The sequence below is a fragment of the Lachancea thermotolerans genome (genome assembly GCF_000142805.1).
Source record: "Lachancea thermotolerans CBS 6340 chromosome G complete sequence".
Classification (NCBI taxonomy): domain Eukaryota; kingdom Fungi; phylum Ascomycota; class Saccharomycetes; order Saccharomycetales; family Saccharomycetaceae; genus Lachancea; species Lachancea thermotolerans.
In genome coordinates this window covers 1,020,145-1,036,892 of record NC_013083.1, presented here as the reverse complement: position 1 = coordinate 1,036,892, position 16,748 = coordinate 1,020,145, and the positions used below count along the sequence as shown (strand labels likewise).

The window sequence follows — 16,748 nt, the reverse complement described above, 5'->3', positions numbered from 1 at the left end:
TCGGACGTTGTATCTCAAATTGGAGAAACGAATAAAGGCAATTTTAGGACCAGAAAACCTATTGAGAAACAATGAAGCCCATTGGCGCTTACCAGAACCGCTGGTAAATGCGAGAGAGTTTGGTTTTTGCTTCCTACATAAGCATCATCTTTCTGGGGTCTTCAACCAGTTCCTTGACGGTCTTCAGGAAAGTGACAGCTTCTCTACCATCCATCAGTCTGTGGTCGTAAGTCAAAGCTAGATACATCATTGGCCTGGAAACAATCTGGCCATTAACGGTAACGGGTCTCTCCTTGACACCATGAAGGCCCAAAACCGCGGTCTGAGGCATGTTAATAATTGGAGTACCGTACAGGGAACCGAAAACGCCACCGTTGGAAATAGTAAAGGTGCCGCCTGCCATGTCTTCAAGAGTGAGCTTACCATCGCGAGCTTTCTTTCCAAGACGAGTGATCTCTTGCTCGACCTCTAGAACCGACAGAGACTCGGCGTTACGTACCACTGGTGTGACAAGGCCTTTAGGAGTAGCCACAGCAATGGAAATGTCGGTGTAGTCGCGGTAGATGATTTGGTCCCCTTCGATAGCAGCATTCACAGTTGGAATGTCCTTTGCAGCCAAAGTACAGGCCTTTGCGAAAAGTCCCATGAACCCAAACTTAACACCAGTTTTCTTGATAATTTCGTCCTTGTAGAGCTTACGCATGTCCAGCAAAGCAGACATGTCACATTCGTTGAAGGTGGTTAGAGAAGCAGCAGTGTTTTGAGACTCCTTTAATCTCTCTGCAATCCTCATACGCATACGGTTCATTTTAACCTTTTGCTCGGAACGAGAGAAGCTTCCGGATGGAGGTGCAGGACTTGACTCCTTTTGAGGAGCAGACTCCTTCTTTGGCTGAGGAGGAGGAGGTGGAGCAGCAGCCTTTTTGGGCTCTTCCTTTGGAGCTGATTCCTGTGGCTTGGGAGCGGCGGCAGGCTGGTCCTCTTTGGGAGCAGGCTCCTCCGACTTAGGGGTTTCCTTGGCGGGTTCTGGGGCAGCCTCCTTGCCGCCTTCTGGAGCAGCGCCAGGCTCGATCTCGGCAAGGTCATCGCCCACAGTCACAGTGTCCTCTGGCTGAAAGTGAAGCTTAGTGACTTTTCCTGACGTTGGAGCGTTAACTTCCACGTCGATTTTATCTGTTTCGATAGTAGCCAAGAGCTCATCTTGTTTGATGTATTCGCCGACTTGTTTGGTGAATTCTTTGAGGGATCCCTCAGTCAGTGATTCGGCCATAGGTGGTACTTTCACAGTGGTCGAGGCCATCCTCGATGCCGCGACACGCTGGACAAGGAAGTAGTTTTGGAACTGACTAGCGATACAGCTAGACTGGGGGAGCGCGAATCCACTGGCTACTCTGGCCAGGTTTCTCTTGCTCACGCACGAAGCGATAGGTCTCGCAACTCTGGGGCTAGATCTGAACATGGTATTTCTGGGGTTTGTGTTTGGATATTGACTATAAGTGAATATACGCACAAAGTGGTGACGAGGCGACCTTCTGTGACTGTTTCGTAATTTTTACAGTGCTCTATCTCGTAAACGATCAATAAATACCCATTCAAAGGTTCCTATATCTCTGGGATTGCTGTAAAAACGCGGTTGTACGGATCCGAGACTGCACTTATATACATTATTAGGGTTGAAAACTCAAAGTTGGCTTTTTTTCCCTCTAATTAAGAATTGAGCCTATAAGAAAACACTTCTCTCGGACCCGAGCACGCAGAGAAGCGGAGTTGCAAGTACAGCAAGAGCTTCAAGAATGGAACAAAAAGAATGCAGAGAGCGTGCACTACCTGTTGGCAGGTAAGCTCGCATATTAATGATAGGGGCGGGCGAGATATCCAGACAGGCATGAAGCGCCAGCCAAGAAACAAAAAATGGGGTAAATTCATATCACTTTTGACGAAATAAGGGAGGTGCTAACTTCCTGGCCTTGAAGGGCCTGAACTCAGCAGTGCAAAGCTCCAGTACAAGCACAGTGCTCACATCAGGAGCGGTGCGCCTTTTATTGGACTCGATCTGCGCAGCTAAGCACTTCAGATCCAAATCACGTGATACACCTGCATGCGGCGCATAGATCACGTGCGCAGATCCGCTCTCGGAATTCCGGCTCAAAAATTGGCCGACGATGCTTGCCAGAGCCGTGAAAGAGGTGCTTTGATCTTATCAAGAAGAAGATAGGGTCCCGGTTTGCGAAGGATGTGATGTTTACGTGTCGGGTCAATCAGGGTGCGGAAACATCGGGAAGGTTCGGCGATGCATTCATAGCTGTTTATTTACTGTGTTCATTTTGCTGGGGCAGAGTGTGCAAAGCTTCCGACGAGCCTCGGGCGCCGCGGAAGAAACCCTGATTGTTCATGCCAGAAAAATAAGATTGAGCCTCATATTCCGCGAGGCGCTGTCATGTCTGCTGGCACCCTCCTTCGAGGGTCTTGCTCGGCTATACGACCCCGCCGCATTTGTAACATCTCAACGTACGGGTGTTGATTCTGTAATCAAAAGTTAACTTCTATAAGCGCCGCAAGGTGCTTTGGGTTGGTTCGCCTTGGCGGGGAGCCACGCGCACCCATGGACGGCTTGAAACTTTGTTTCGCAGGAAAAGAGCTCGCCTGAAGCTCTTGCGATCCTAATATCTGAGACTTGGCGTGCGTTGTAAAACAAATTTCAGACTCTTTAGATTGAAGGGCTACAGCGTAAGCGGGGGATGTCGTGGGCCAAAACCGCATGTGATGCAACACGTGATGAAAGCAGATCTTCATTAAGCGCTGGCCGCTAATGAATGAATTAGATGATACGCCAGCTGTACAGGAGAGCGCGATTTACGTGCAGAGCATTACAGTATTCTGGAGCTCTGAAATCTTAACGCGAGCTTCCTCTTGTCGCATGATCCCCTCTAAAACCAAAATATTCTATTCTATTTGGAGGCGCCACCGATGTAAAACGTCTTGTTCATTTTATTCACGGCACTTAATACGATATGCTTCGAGTGGGCGTGCAGTAGTGAAGTTCTTGGTTAGAAGAGACGCGCGTGTGAATTGAATTAGACAATACTGCCACACTCAGGAGGTTCGGATATGGCTTTTTGTTTGCTTGCCCTTCCGTATGTTACCAGCCTGATCTCGGTCGTTGTAGTGAAGACGCGAGAGTGCAATTCATCAATACCACGTGACCAGAGCTTCAAGGTTCGCTGAACCTCATCCAAGACATCTTCTCCCCTCAGCTACAACTTTAAAGGAATCGAACACTGCCCTCTGTTTGAGCGCCAAACGGGTACATGGGGCATGAATTTCGACATAGTGCAACGACGTCTGAGTCTAGCGGATGATGTTGTAGATTCGGACTCGCCCATGCAGGAACAGGACGAGCTTCCCATGACGCAAATACCGGGCGACTCCAGTGCGAACGTGCTCATAAGCACTCAGGTGCAAAGCAAACTGGATGAAATGGAACTGAAAAAAGTTATGAAAAAGAACCTTACTCAGTTCGCTTTTGAGTCATTAGGCGCAACAGAGAGCGCTCCGCCTAGCAGGGCTGCAACACCTCCTGCTAAAGCCACTAAGCGAAAGAAGTCTACGAAAGCGGCTGGCCGCACAAGCACAGGCACTGGCAAAAAGCGCAAAAGGACACCAAGTTCTATTAAAAGTATTACTCAGTTCAATACAGAGAATTACGAGTCGCTAGCTGACAACCGCCGAAGCCGCCATGTGGTATCTCTTTTATCGGGCAAAAAAAAGAAGATTAAAGACATCATAGACCGCTTGCAAGTAGAGGATGCCAGTGGTTCACCCGGCCCATCCAAAAGTCACTTCTCAACTTACAGCCCCCACGAATGGTCCCACATTCTTCAGCTTCTCAAATCCAAGTTCCCTAAGTGCCCGCCTGGTCAAGTCGAAGCTGTATACAAATACGTTTACGGCGGAGCCGAAAAAGATAACGTGTGGTATTCATCGCAAATGCCGCCGTCTGACCCTGAAACTCAAGCGTCCCAAGAATTCCACTACAATGCTCAGCAACCGATGGTTTTCAGCTTATCTCAAGCGGTAGAAGAGGAGTTTGTCGACGCCGAGTCACCGGCATTAATCTCGGAAAGTTTCGGAAGGGAGCAAATGAAAGGCCCCTCTTTCCTAGATGAACAGTGCATTTCAGACACAACGGATGAGACTGGTGTTGAACTTAAAATCGACGAGGACGTTGCCCGAGCTTTTAGGACCCGAATGCTTCAGCCCTACTGGCTCCGAGAGGATGTTAAAATGAAGGAACAACCTGGAGTATCTGGAGATAAGTTGATGAAAAGTTCCAGCGGCGCGGCCCGCCCAAAAGAACAGCGCTGGCTTCATTTATCTTATAACGGTGTTGATGATGCTACCAAAAATTTCCCCAAATCCCCAACGTCCACACCAGAACCTCGCTCCGGGCCGCAAGTTTTGCAACGGCACACTTATAGGACGCCGTCTGGACTCGCTGGGCGAGACCAGTTAATTGACCTAACTCAATGCTCTTTTAATGCAGTGAAATCACTAATTTCTCCGCTAAAGTCCGAAGTACAGGTTCCCGCAACACGAACAACAACCTGGAATGACAAAAATCACTCGCGGCCCCAAAACTACGGAGCACTTCACCAAAAAGTTCAGTTGAGATTATGTGGAGGCATTGCAGATTCTGAGATTTACTCTACACTGCGTTCTCGTCAAGTCGTCTGGCGATTGCAGGACTTTGATTTGCAAGACAGCGAAGAGGAAACGAAATATCAACTCCTCGAGCTAGATTTTGAAACCGTGGACTCAAAAGTCGATCTGTCAACTGCGCCACACCATCGATTGTCCGTGATAAAATCCCCAACAAGCATCGCCTCACCAGGTGACTTATGCGACTTTGAAGTGTCGGTGAAGCGCAATGCTTCTGTACCGCCCTCTCTCCCACTATCTGCCAAAAATCTTAGAGAAAGTCTTCGAGCAATCGGACTCAAGCCTGCTAGAACTAGATCAGAGATGGCGGAACAAATGGGTTGTGCGTCACAGCACTTGATCGGGGAAAATGCACAAGAACAAAGGCAAGGATTGTTCGACCAGTTCACCCATCTAGTGGAGCAGTCACCTTCCTTGTTGGAGAAAGTTTACACATTTGAGCCTCTGGTTCTTAGTGAACTTATTGACTTCTTGGTTCAAAAGGACCCATTTATCGACAAGATTGATGACTCTACTATAAAGCAGTGGGCAGACCAAATGGGGATCTGCCTGAGAAGTGCAGCTGAAGATTAGTATCAGACTGGAATCCGTTTCCTTTTTGCGTTTTTTAGTAATGTGCAAACCGACTAACTAGAACTTAGATCCCAATGGTAGATCCCACACTCTTTGGATTTTTGGTCTTTCTGTCTTCTAAAAGCAGGAATGATCCTTTTTTCAATGGCATTTAAGGTAAGAGATTTCGAGTCATATCTTTTCATTACTAGGAGAAACATGGGAGCGGGCGCTACAGAAAGTGACTAAGTTGCTTGGTGTGGATTCATCGCTTCAACATTGCTTATGGATTTTTCAGCACTCGCATCAACCATGCTCTCTTTAGAACAAGATACTGCAATCTTGTATATTTATTTAGCGCTCTATTTGAGCATCCTGGAGTATCGCTATTGAGGCATCGGCACTAACTTGATTCATCTGAATGAAGAAAGCGAGCCACTAATTATAGCGCCGATTATGGCGTAGATAGCAAGTGGCGCCAGACCATTTTCAATCATCTCTTGAGAGCAATAATACCAAATGGATAAGTTATCCCATATCAAATGAGAGGGGTGCTTGTCACATGACTTAGTGAGAGTAGTTATTAAGTATGGAGTCTAGAGAAAATAAAAATGTTGATGTTGACTATTGGTTCACCTTTGCGAAACAAGGCACCTCTCCAAATCGCCCATCATGGGTTTACCAAAAGAGGAACGGGAAAAACCCCCAGAGGCTGATCTAAAGACGCAGCTTGAAGATATCCAAAGGAGAATTGACCATGAAACAGAGGAGGCGCTTTCGAAGCGAGCCTCCAAGCGGCGTGCACCGTTTTCTAATATACTGAGCCAGCGCGACAAGAGGACATCCATGCCCGTCTTTGCTGGTAGCTCTACCCATAATAATGTCGCTAATAGCACTTCGTCTAAGGATGTAAATTTCGTTGTTGGGCTAAGCGAGAACTTACTTCTCGAGTGTCGTCGCCTTCAAGCCGATAATGAAAGCAAGGCAAGCAGTTTGAGATCATTGCAGCAAGATTATCAAGCTCTAAAGGCGACCTTTGAGAAGCTTTCTCGAAGACTGCATGGCACGGAGAAGGAAAGTGCAGTGTTAAAGGACTCCAATTGGGAACTAGAAACAAAATTACAGCAGATGTCACAGCAATTAAAGCTACTTCGGGACGCTTCAGAGAAGTCCCAAAAAGAGCTTCGTGCTCAATTGGATACATACAACGTTACACGAAGCGAACTTGAGGAGTTATCCCTGGATAGACTGGGCCTCAAAAAAGAGCTTGAATCTGTTCATCAGAACTATTTGAAAGAAATCGCGGATTTGAAGAAAAATGTTTCTGATTTGAATGAGGAGAATGACGAGCTCCAGCAGAAGCTGGATAGTATGAATAATCAAATTTTACAGTTGAGAAAGGACATGTCAAACAGCACGTCACCCACGCTCTCAAGCGCCGGCGCGAACGCGGAGCCTGTTACCTTGGCCAAAAATATAACAAAGGTCAGTGAGAATGTGCGTGACCTTGCTTTCGATTCAAGTTCGCAGAGCTCTGTTGCGGACCTTGAAAGCGCCAACCAGGTAATTGAAACCCTTCGAAAGCAAATTTCGAAACTGAAATCTGCACGTAGTCACACTTTTACCAATAAGCAAGGTGCTCATGATCAAGAATCTTCTACTTTGAGCAGCTCTCCTCTCCCTCTTACTGGTACACTCACTTCAAATAAGCACATGACGCCTACAAAATCAATCAAGCGCCATAAGAGCAAAAACCATGAAAGACGACACAGCATTCAAAGTTCTGACGATTTCAATTTCTCCATCTCTTCTGAATGCATACGTGCACAAACTGGTACTGATGACGAAGGTCTTGAAAGCGATGTTTCCGATACGCTTGATATTGTGCGGAATCCAATCTTAGATGAGCTTGATACAAGCAAATACGAAATTGACCCTGAAGAATTTAGGCGATATGCTGAGAAGAATAACCTTATTGTTCTTCATAAAAGTGAGTTTGATGTTATCAATGGACCACACAAGAACAGTGGCGATCGCAACCAAAATGATATAATCAAAGAACTGAAAAACCAGGGCTATAAAGTTTTTCAACAAGCCGAGTTCGAAACATTGTGTGACTCTTTAATCTCTCAAAAACCGTCACATTGTGAACTCGAATCACTGGCTGCAAGCGCTGACAAAAAACTTATTTCACACGACGAATATACCAACTTGAAGAATCCGCCGCTACCTTGGTTGCTGGACCAAGTAACGGCAGCAGGCTATGCTGCCATTAAGGCTAACGAATATCAAGTAATTCAAAACAGGGCTGAGAACCCTAATCTGGAAATTTTGAAAGCAGGGCTTCAAAGGCATGGATTAATGCCAGTAAAAGAAGAGCTTTTTCAAAAAATGGTTCATCCCGATGTGAATAGCATTTCTGTATATGCCAAAACAATGGGCTATGAACTGGTCGACACCAAATCTTGGGCTTCTATAAAGGAAATTGCGCATAACCCAACCTTGGATTTTCTCTCCGATGCAGCCAAGGGAAGAGGTCAGGTAGTCAAACCAGTTGAGGAATATGAGGCCCTTTCTCATCCTTCTTTAGAGGCTGTTTCTAATCTAGCCTCGGAATACGGATACGTAACATTTCCTAAAGAAGATTTCGATAAAATTAAAAACTTTGATATTCAGTGGGCAAAAGAACAAGCATCAAGCCATAACTTTGTTCTTGTTAGTAAGCAAGAGTATCAAAAGCTTCAGCACCCATCAATGGAGGAACTCAAAACAAAATCATTGGCGCTTGATAATATTTTAGTTCCCAAAGAGGTTCACAAGGAACTCAGTGAGCCGTCGATATCCAAGCTGAAGGAACTAGCGGCAGAAAAGGACTTTGCGGTTATCTCGTCAACGGAACTACGGCAGCTTGAAAAATGTGTAGAATCACCAGACGAAGGTCAAATTCGCTTGGGTGCAAAGAAGCTAAAACTGACGGTCCTCCATGATAGTCAATATTTGTCGATGCAGGATGAGCTAAAAAATCCCAAGTTCGACGTCATTCAAAAGTGTATTGAATCCTCGACCATGGATGGTTTCACTGACTGGGTAGGCCGCGAATTTGATTCTGTTTTGATTAAGAAAGACGAGCACGAAAAGCTAATTAATTTAAGCCGAAACCCAACTTTGGAACATTTGAGCAGTAAAGCATCAGACCGAGGTTATTGTGTCGTCGAGGAAAAGGAACTTTCCGAACTCAAACGTCGGTTGGCATGTGATGACCTCGACATTTTGAGTTCCAAATGTCTCGAGCATGGAAAGACATTAGTTGATAAGGAATTTTATGATAAGCTCTATGAGGAACATGAAAACCCTAGTATTGATTACCTGAGGTCCAATGCGAAGTTGGTCAATTATGAGTTGATAGAATCGGGGAAATTATCATCCATCAGAATGCAAATTACTAGCCCACCTTTCATCTTTTTGGAAGAGAAGATAAAAGAGATGGGTTACGTCCCCATCAAGAAAGATGATTATTCAATCCTTAAGAGAACAGTCGAACTGCCAGACAGGAAATATCTTGAAGACAAAGCAGGTCAACTGGGCCTAGTTTTGATTGCTAAAAGGGACCACGAAACTATGAAGAAGACTTTCGAGGCGCCAGACGCATCATTCCTTGAGGAGAAGGCGGGCCAACTGGACTTCATCCTGGTTCCAAAGAAGGACCACGAGAATTTGAAGAAAACTGTCGAGGCGCCAAATGTATCATTCCTTGAGGAGAAGGCGGGCCAACTGGACTTTGTCCTGGTCCCTAAGAATGACCATGCAACCATGAAGAAGACTTTCGAGGCGCCAGACGCATCATTCCTTGAGGAGAAGGCGGGCCAACTGGACTTCATCCTGGTTCCAAAGAAGGACCACGAGACTTTGAAGAAAACTGTCGAGGCGCCAGATGTATCATTCCTTGAGGAGAAGGCGGGCCAACTGGACTTTGTCCTGGTCCCTAAGAAGGACCACGAGACTTTGAAGAAGACTGTCGAGACGCCAGATGCTTCATTCCTTGAGGAGAAGGCGGGTGAACTGGGCTTTGTCCTGGTTCCAAAGACGGACCACGAAAGTATGAAAAAGGATAATGCAGCTATGAAGAAGGCCGTCGAGACGCCAGACGCTTCATACCTTGAGGAGAAGGCGGGCCAACTGGACTTCATCCTGGTCCCTAAGAAGGACCACGAGACTTTGAAGAAGACTGTCGAGACGCCAGATGTCTCATTTCTTGAGGAGAAAGCAGGCCAACTGGACTTTGACCTGGTTCCCAAGAAGGACCATGCAACCATGAAGAAGATTGTCGAGATGCCAGATGCTTCATTCCTTGAGAAGAAGGCTGGTGAACTAGATTTCGTTCTTGTTCCTAAGAAGGACCACGAGACTTTGAAGAAGGCTGTCGAGACGCCAGACGCATCATATCTTGCAGCAAAGGCTGGCCTGCTTGGGTGCATTATAATTCCGAAAAATGATCATAGAGCCATGAAGAAGACGGTGGAGACGCCTGACTTCTCATATCTCGAAGCCAAGGCGAAACTACTCGGATGTGTGGTAATTTCCAAGAAGGACCACGAAACCATGAAAACGGATAATGCAGCTATGAAGAAGACTGTCGAGACGCCAGATGTCTCATTTCTTGAGGAGAAAGCGGGCCAACTGGACTTTGTCCTGGTCCCTAAGAAGGACCATGCAGCTATGAAGAAGACTGTCAAGACGCCAGACGCTTCATACCTTGAGGAGAAGGCGGGCCAACTGGACTTTGTCCTGGTTCCAAAGAAGGACCACGAAACTATGAAAAAGGACCATGCAGCTATGAAGAAGACCGTCGAGACGCCAGACGCTTCATACCTTGAGGAAAAGGCGGGCCAACTGGACTTTGTCCTGGTTCCAAAGAAGGACCACGAAACTATGAAAAAGGACCATGCAGCTATGAAGAAGGCCGTCGAGACGCCAGACGCTTCATACCTTGAGGAGAAGGCGGGCCAACTGGACTTTGTCCTGGTCCCTAAGAAGGACCACGAGACTTTGAAGAAGACTGTCGAGACGCCAGACGCTTCATACCTTGAGGAGAAGGCGGGCCAACTGGACTTTGTCCTGGTTCCAAAGAAGGACCACGAAACTATGAAAAAGGACCATGCAGCTATGAAGAAGACCGTCGAGACGCCAGACGCTTCATACCTTGAGGAAAAGGCGGGCCAACTGGACTTTGTCCTGGTTCCAAAGAAGGACCACGAAACTATGAAAAAGGACCATGCAGCTATGAAGAAGACTGTCGAGACGCCAGATGTCTCATTTCTTGAGGAAAAGGCGGGCCAACTGGACTTTGCCCTGGTCCCTAAGAAGGACCACGAGACTTTGAAGAACACTATCGAGATGCCAGACGCTTCATACCTTGAGGAGAAGGCGGGCCAACTGGACTTCATCCTGGTCCCTAAGAAGGACCACGAGACTTTGAAGAAGACTGTCGAGACGCCAGATGTCTCATTTCTTGAGGAGAAAGCAGGCCAACTGGACTTTGACCTGGTTCCCAAGAAGGACCATGCAGCTATGAAGAAGACTGTCAAGACGCCAGACGCTTCATACCTTGAGGAAAAGGCGGGCCAATTGGACTTTGTCCTGGTCCCTAAGAAGGACCACGAGACTTTGAAGAACCTGGTCGAGTCTCCTAGCGTTTCCTATCTGAGGGAAAAATCCGAAGGCTTGGATTTCATCTTAATTGCAGCCACAGAGCTACAGAAACTACAAGAGAGTCTTATGAAACCTTCTCTATCATATTTGAAAGAAAAAGCGGAAGCTTTGATGTTTACGTTGACTTCTCAAGAAGATTACAACAAGATGGTTGAAAAAATTGAGACGCCAGACATCCAATACTTGGAATCTAAAGCTTTAGGGCATAAACTAATACCAGTTCAAGAGTATGAAAGGTTGAAAAGTTTTGAGGGTACGACTGCAATTGATCTCTGCAGAAGCAAATGTGAAGATGCTGGCTTTGCAGTTACAGAAAGAAAGGACTACGATACACTGTTACAAAAAGCTACTGAACCTTCAGTTCAGGAACTAAATACCATGGCTACTGAAAGAAACAGAATATTACTTACAATTGACGAATTTGAGAAAATGAAGAAAGACCATGACAGCCCTCCTAAGAATTACTTGTTAAGCCATCTCGAGACTTATAATCTCTGCGCTATTTCTCAGAAGGACTATAAATCTTTGATTTCTGCTGCGAGTGATGATGCTGCTCTCGGAAAAGTCATTGAGCTGGGTTACAAAGTGTTTACTTTGGAAGAACTAGCAAAACTTGAAAATGAGATTATTGACAACGCTAAATTTTCTGACATTGAGCAGCGTCTGAGAAACGAAGCGATGGCCATAATTTCTATTGCCGACCTAAAGGAGTTGAAAAGACCACTTCTGGAAAAGATTGACATAGACACTATCTCATCTTACTGCGAGCAGAACGGCCTCTTGGTGCTAACTACTGTGGAGCACGACAACTTAAAGAACGCCACAACTAACTTAACGTTCGATGAGCTGCAAGACCTTGCGGCAAGTTCTGGCAGTAAATTGGTACCCCTGACAGATTATAATGAATTACTTGAAAAAGCAATCTCTCCTACACTTTCATTTTTAGAGCAAGAGGCACGGAAGATTGGCATGGTTCTGGTTTCCAAGGCATCTTATGACAGAGAGCAAAAAGAATTACATCATCCATCACTGGAAATTTTAATCAATCATGCTAATGAAATTGATAAAGTTGTCGTTGATAAAAATATTTATGAGACTCTGAAAGCATTGTCTGAAAGCCCCTCTACCGAGTTTTTGAAAGAGAAATGTCAGGAAATGAATTACTGCTTCCTGCCTAATTCTGAGTACTTGCTACTCAGCGAAACGATTCAGAAACCTTCTCAGGACTACCTGAGCTCAAAAGCTGCGGCTTTAGATAAGGTTTTGGTGGATATCTCAGAGCTCGAAGACATGAAGAGAAGAGACTGCTCACCATCTGTAGATGACTTGAAAGCAAAAGCGAGCACCATGGGAATGAATCTTTTGTCTGAAGCTGACTACGAGGTCTTTGAAACAATAAGAAGTCCATCCATCCAATACCTACTGTCAAAATCTGACGAACTTGGCTATGCTATGATCAAGAACGAGGATTTTGAAGCTCTTCAAAGCGTCAGAGAACGGATGAGCATTGATGAACTGAACTCTATTGCCGCAAAGCATGCGTATACAGTTGTTTCGGCCACTGAGTTAAAGAAACTTCAAAGCGAACTTGATTCACCCTCGGAGGAATTCCTATCGACTAAGTCAGAAACAGTAGGGAAAGTCCTCGTCGAGAAGAGTGATTATGACACAGATAGGGAAACTCTTGACCTCGCTAAAAATCCAACAGCAGATTTTGTCTCCGCCCTCGGGTCAAAGATAGATCATGTTGTTCTACCATCAACTCAATACAGAAAGATGGAAAATGATCTGGAGAATCCTCCGATAGGTCCCTTGACATCCTATCTTGAGGGCCAGGGTTTGAAACTCGTCTCCCAAAAGGATTATAGTGACTTGGTCTCATTAACGCAATCTCCTGACATTTCATACTTAGAAAGCAGCGCAAAACAATTTGAGAGAATTTTGGTACCTGTTTCTAACTACAGTGATCTTTTGAAAACTCGAGATGACCCTGAACTCGATTTTCTACTAGAAAAGATTAAAAAACACCCTGAATATGTGGCACTAGAAAAGAACAAATTTGATTTGCTTGAAAAAAATGCTGTTAATCCTCCTTTGGAACTCTTAAAAGTCAATGCCACTTCTCATGGAAAGGTGCTAGTTGATGTCGAGGCTTGGGAATGCCTCGAGCATTTAAACGAGAATCCCACTGATGAATTTTTGGAAAAGCATGCTCTCAAAAACAATAAAGTCTTGATTGATAAGAAAAAATTCGAGGATCTCAAAGAAGAGTCATTGAATCCTTCTTTCGATGTCTTGGAAAGAAACATCAAAGCAAGCAACCAAGTGCTACTCTCAGAAGAGGATTACGAAAAGCTGAAAAACAGTTCGGAGGCACCTCCCATTGACTTGCTTGAGAAGAAGTTGGAGAGCTTGGATTTGATATCTTTAACAAAGGTGCAATATGATCGATTGAAGACCAACTCCGAATACTCAAGCTTAGAAAAAGTCGAGCAAGTTGCGCAGAGAACCGGGAACACTGTCGTTGAATTGCCTCAAAGAAATGTTTTGAATAGTAACGACTCAACACATCCTCAAAGTGAAGATCATGATTTCTTGATTCTGACACATGAAAATAGGGTGCCAAAGCTTTCAAGCCTCATGGATCTCTCAGAAAACCAATTGTCAGAGTTCTGCCAAAAGTTCTCTTTGTTGCCGGTAACCAAAACTGAATACGATTTGATCTCTACTGAACTTCTGCCTTCAGATTTGAAACAATTCGTAACTTCATCTTTGTCCAACAGTGAAACCGCTAGTAAGCAAAGCTCTACTGACCAGAGAAACGGCATCCTCTTTGGAACCTTGCAAAAGATCATGAAGTCGATAGACTTCTGTATAGTCGACTCGGCAAATGATGATTTTGGCGCCCACAAAGGATCATCTATTTTAGTTCAAGGAGCTAGGCGTGACTCAAGGGATCCTTTCTCTGGACGGCTAACAGAACAGGGCTGCTCTCGATCTCTCATCAAAATAGAGTCACAATCTCCAAAGAGTGCTTCTGGCCATATAATGGCTTCTCAGGATGAAGGGAAACATTCCGACAGTCTGCCTGTGAAAGGTGTTGTGCTCTTAAAGCCTGAAGATTTTGACCTTTTGTTGAGCAGTTCGGATAACGGCGTGGTCAATATGGCTTTAAATGGCGATTCAGTAACATTCGAATCTGAAACGGGAGAGACTATGAGAGTTATAGCATCTTTTCTCCCAAACAGTGGTTTAACCTTTTCAGTGGAAGAGCTCAAAGAAGCAGCTTTAAAATCTGGGTACCAACTTGTACCCCACGGGGCGCTTGGTAGTTCTCAAGAAGAAATGGACGCCAGGCAAAGACGGGAATCTTTATTGAGCTGTTCTTCACAAGCTAGCCTGCCTTCAGTAGCCAATAGCAGGTCTTCCTACCGCAGCTTAAATTACACTTCGACCAATGAGAGCGAATATTATGACGCACAACAATCTTTTGCCGAATCAATATCGTTTGATAACTCCAGCGCAACCTTTAGCGTGGGGCCTAGCGAATATGAGGATGCCCGAGACCAAACATTGTCTGAGGATGGAGAGCCCTTATCTCGCACGTCGACTGTGCGCGGAGGTCATTTAAGCCAGGGTTTCTCTCTTTCCCAGGTAAGTAATTTTGCAAAGGATCTAGGTTACATCCTAGTTAAAGAAGATGATGACACAGTTCACGGAAGATCTTCGGGCATGTCTAAGCCAATTGGCAGTCTGGCAGCCCCCTCTTTAAGTGAAGGCTCGGGTAATGAAGCACGCTCAAACCAAGAGGATTTCGAGAGCATATCAAATTACAGCCTGTCTGATGATATGTTAAGAGCACAAGCGGCTAGGTTTGGCATGACCATCATAACCTGTGAAGAGCTTGCGGAATACGAATCTTTAAAGAAAAATATGGCGGAATCACCAAAGCTGCCGGCAACTTCAAGTTCTGTTTTGAGATCAACACCTGAGGCCGAAAACAATGAAGGGCCTGATTACCAGAATCAAGAGATTGTCGAACGGGAAACAACGGACGATGATACTGACTTTGACTTTAGCAAAGAGAGACCTAATTTGCAATACCTCATTGACGCAGCCTCTATACTCGGCTTCAAATTAGTCCAAAAAGAAAGCGTGCCATCTGTCAGCGAAAAAGTCAGCGCTGTAGTTGAGAAAGATGAAAGCGGTTTCCAAAATCCTGTTGAAGGCTGTCCACGTAGAGTTTCTGTCACTGATTACTACCCTTCGAAAGAGGAACTGATTGAGAGAGCTCATGAATATGGTCTTGTTGCCTTAAACGCTGAGCACTTTGCTCAAATCAAGGAGGAGCTTGCGGGTAGTGCTCGTAAATTGACGCTAGATGATATCATGATAAAGTCTGCGGAATTCGGCTTAGTTCCAATACAGAGAGCCCAATTTGAGCAGATAAAACAAGAGCTCTCAAACCCAACGCTAACAAAAGATCAGGTGATTGCTAGCGCAATTGACTTTGGTTTGGTAGCTGTGGACAAAGAGGAACTCAAAAGATTAAGCCACTTCTCTGATTCCAGAGCCACAGACATTGAAGACGATGATTTGACTTCATCAGGAATCGGAGGGAGCGAAGTAACTGACAACAGTGAAGATAGAAGGGAAATCTACAACCTTGCCAAGAAGCTTGGTTTGATGTGCATTCCTGAAAACAAGTTTGTTGTAACTACAACGGCAAGCGTAATAGATACCAACAATGTCGTTGTTTTACCTTCTTCCTATTACGAAAACCTTCTTGCTAAAGAACAAGAGGCGCTTAAAATGACAACTAACGATGAACTACAAGCTGAGGCTAAGAGGCGTGGCTTGCACATGGGCGTCAAGAGCTCTGCGCATGCGAGTTCGATGGCTTCGCCTTTCGGACAAGCGAAAATAAGCAGACAAAACACCATCAAATCAACGGGCTCTTCAGACTCAAATAGCAGAAGAAGCTTGGCTGAGGCTGCGGCTGCTGCTGCTTATAACGATTATGAGATGTTCAGTACTAGAACGCGTGAACATTCACGTTCTGCATCTACACTCAAGCCAACGGCGCTGGGGATGGATGTAGATATTCCTCACATTCGGCACACCTCATTTGACGGAGGAATCTCTCTTGCAACAGTCGCATCCCTGAGCGAGCCCAGCATTATTCCCGCTTTAACTCAAACTGTGATCGGAGAATACCTCCATAAGTACTACCGTCGTTTGGGTGCATTTTCTCAGATAAGTTCACGCCACGAGCGGTACTTCTGGGTGCACCCCTACACTATGACGCTATACTGGTCCACTAACAACCCAGTGCTTGAAAACCCTGCATCTAATAAAACAAGAGCAGCTGCAATCTTAGGCATTGAGAGCGTCGAAGATTCAAATCCTTACCCCGCTGGTTTATATCATAAGAGCATCCTTATTACAACAGAGTCGCGTCCAATCAAAATAACATGCGCTACTAGACAGCGCCACAACATTTGGTTCAACTCTCTGCGCTATCTGCTTCAACGCAATATGGATGGCATCAATTTGGATGATACCGCAACCGACCCCAATGATGCGAATAAAATTTACCAACTTCCGGGAGAAACGGCCAAACTCACGAACCAAAGACTGTCCTCAACCAGACGACTCACCTCTTCCGGCTCTGCCAACCGGCCCAGCTCGACTCGGACACTTAGGAGGTAGATAGATAGTGAAGATGTTACATAATTTAAACTATTGTCGCGTGATACTAGAGTAAC

The 16,748-nt window shown here is 45.4% G+C and overlaps 3 protein-coding genes across 3 annotated transcripts; 2 read left to right on the top strand and 1 right to left on the bottom strand.

Moving 5' to 3' along the window:
* Window positions 1-133: 133 nt before the first annotated feature.
* Window positions 134-1,459, bottom strand: KGD2 (dihydrolipoyl transsuccinylase; the record flags this gene model as incomplete). The annotated part of the gene is made up of 1 exon (XM_002555516.1): window positions 134-1,459. The coding sequence occupies one exon, from the start codon at window positions 1,457-1,459 to the stop codon at window positions 134-136; it is 1,326 nt and encodes a 441-aa protein (XP_002555562.1).
* Window positions 1,460-3,315: 1,856 nt separating this feature from the next.
* Window positions 3,316-5,292, top strand: SLX4 (Slx4p; the record flags this gene model as incomplete). The annotated part of the gene is made up of 1 exon (XM_002555515.1): window positions 3,316-5,292. The coding sequence occupies one exon, from the start codon at window positions 3,316-3,318 to the stop codon at window positions 5,290-5,292; it is 1,977 nt and encodes a 658-aa protein (XP_002555561.1).
* Window positions 5,293-5,943: 651 nt separating this feature from the next.
* NUM1 (Num1p) lies at window positions 5,944-16,692 on the top strand (the record flags this gene model as incomplete). Its single annotated transcript, XM_002555514.1, has 1 exon — window positions 5,944-16,692. The coding sequence occupies one exon, from the start codon at window positions 5,944-5,946 to the stop codon at window positions 16,690-16,692; it is 10,749 nt and encodes a 3,582-aa protein (XP_002555560.1).
* Window positions 16,693-16,748: the final 56 nt, after the last annotated feature.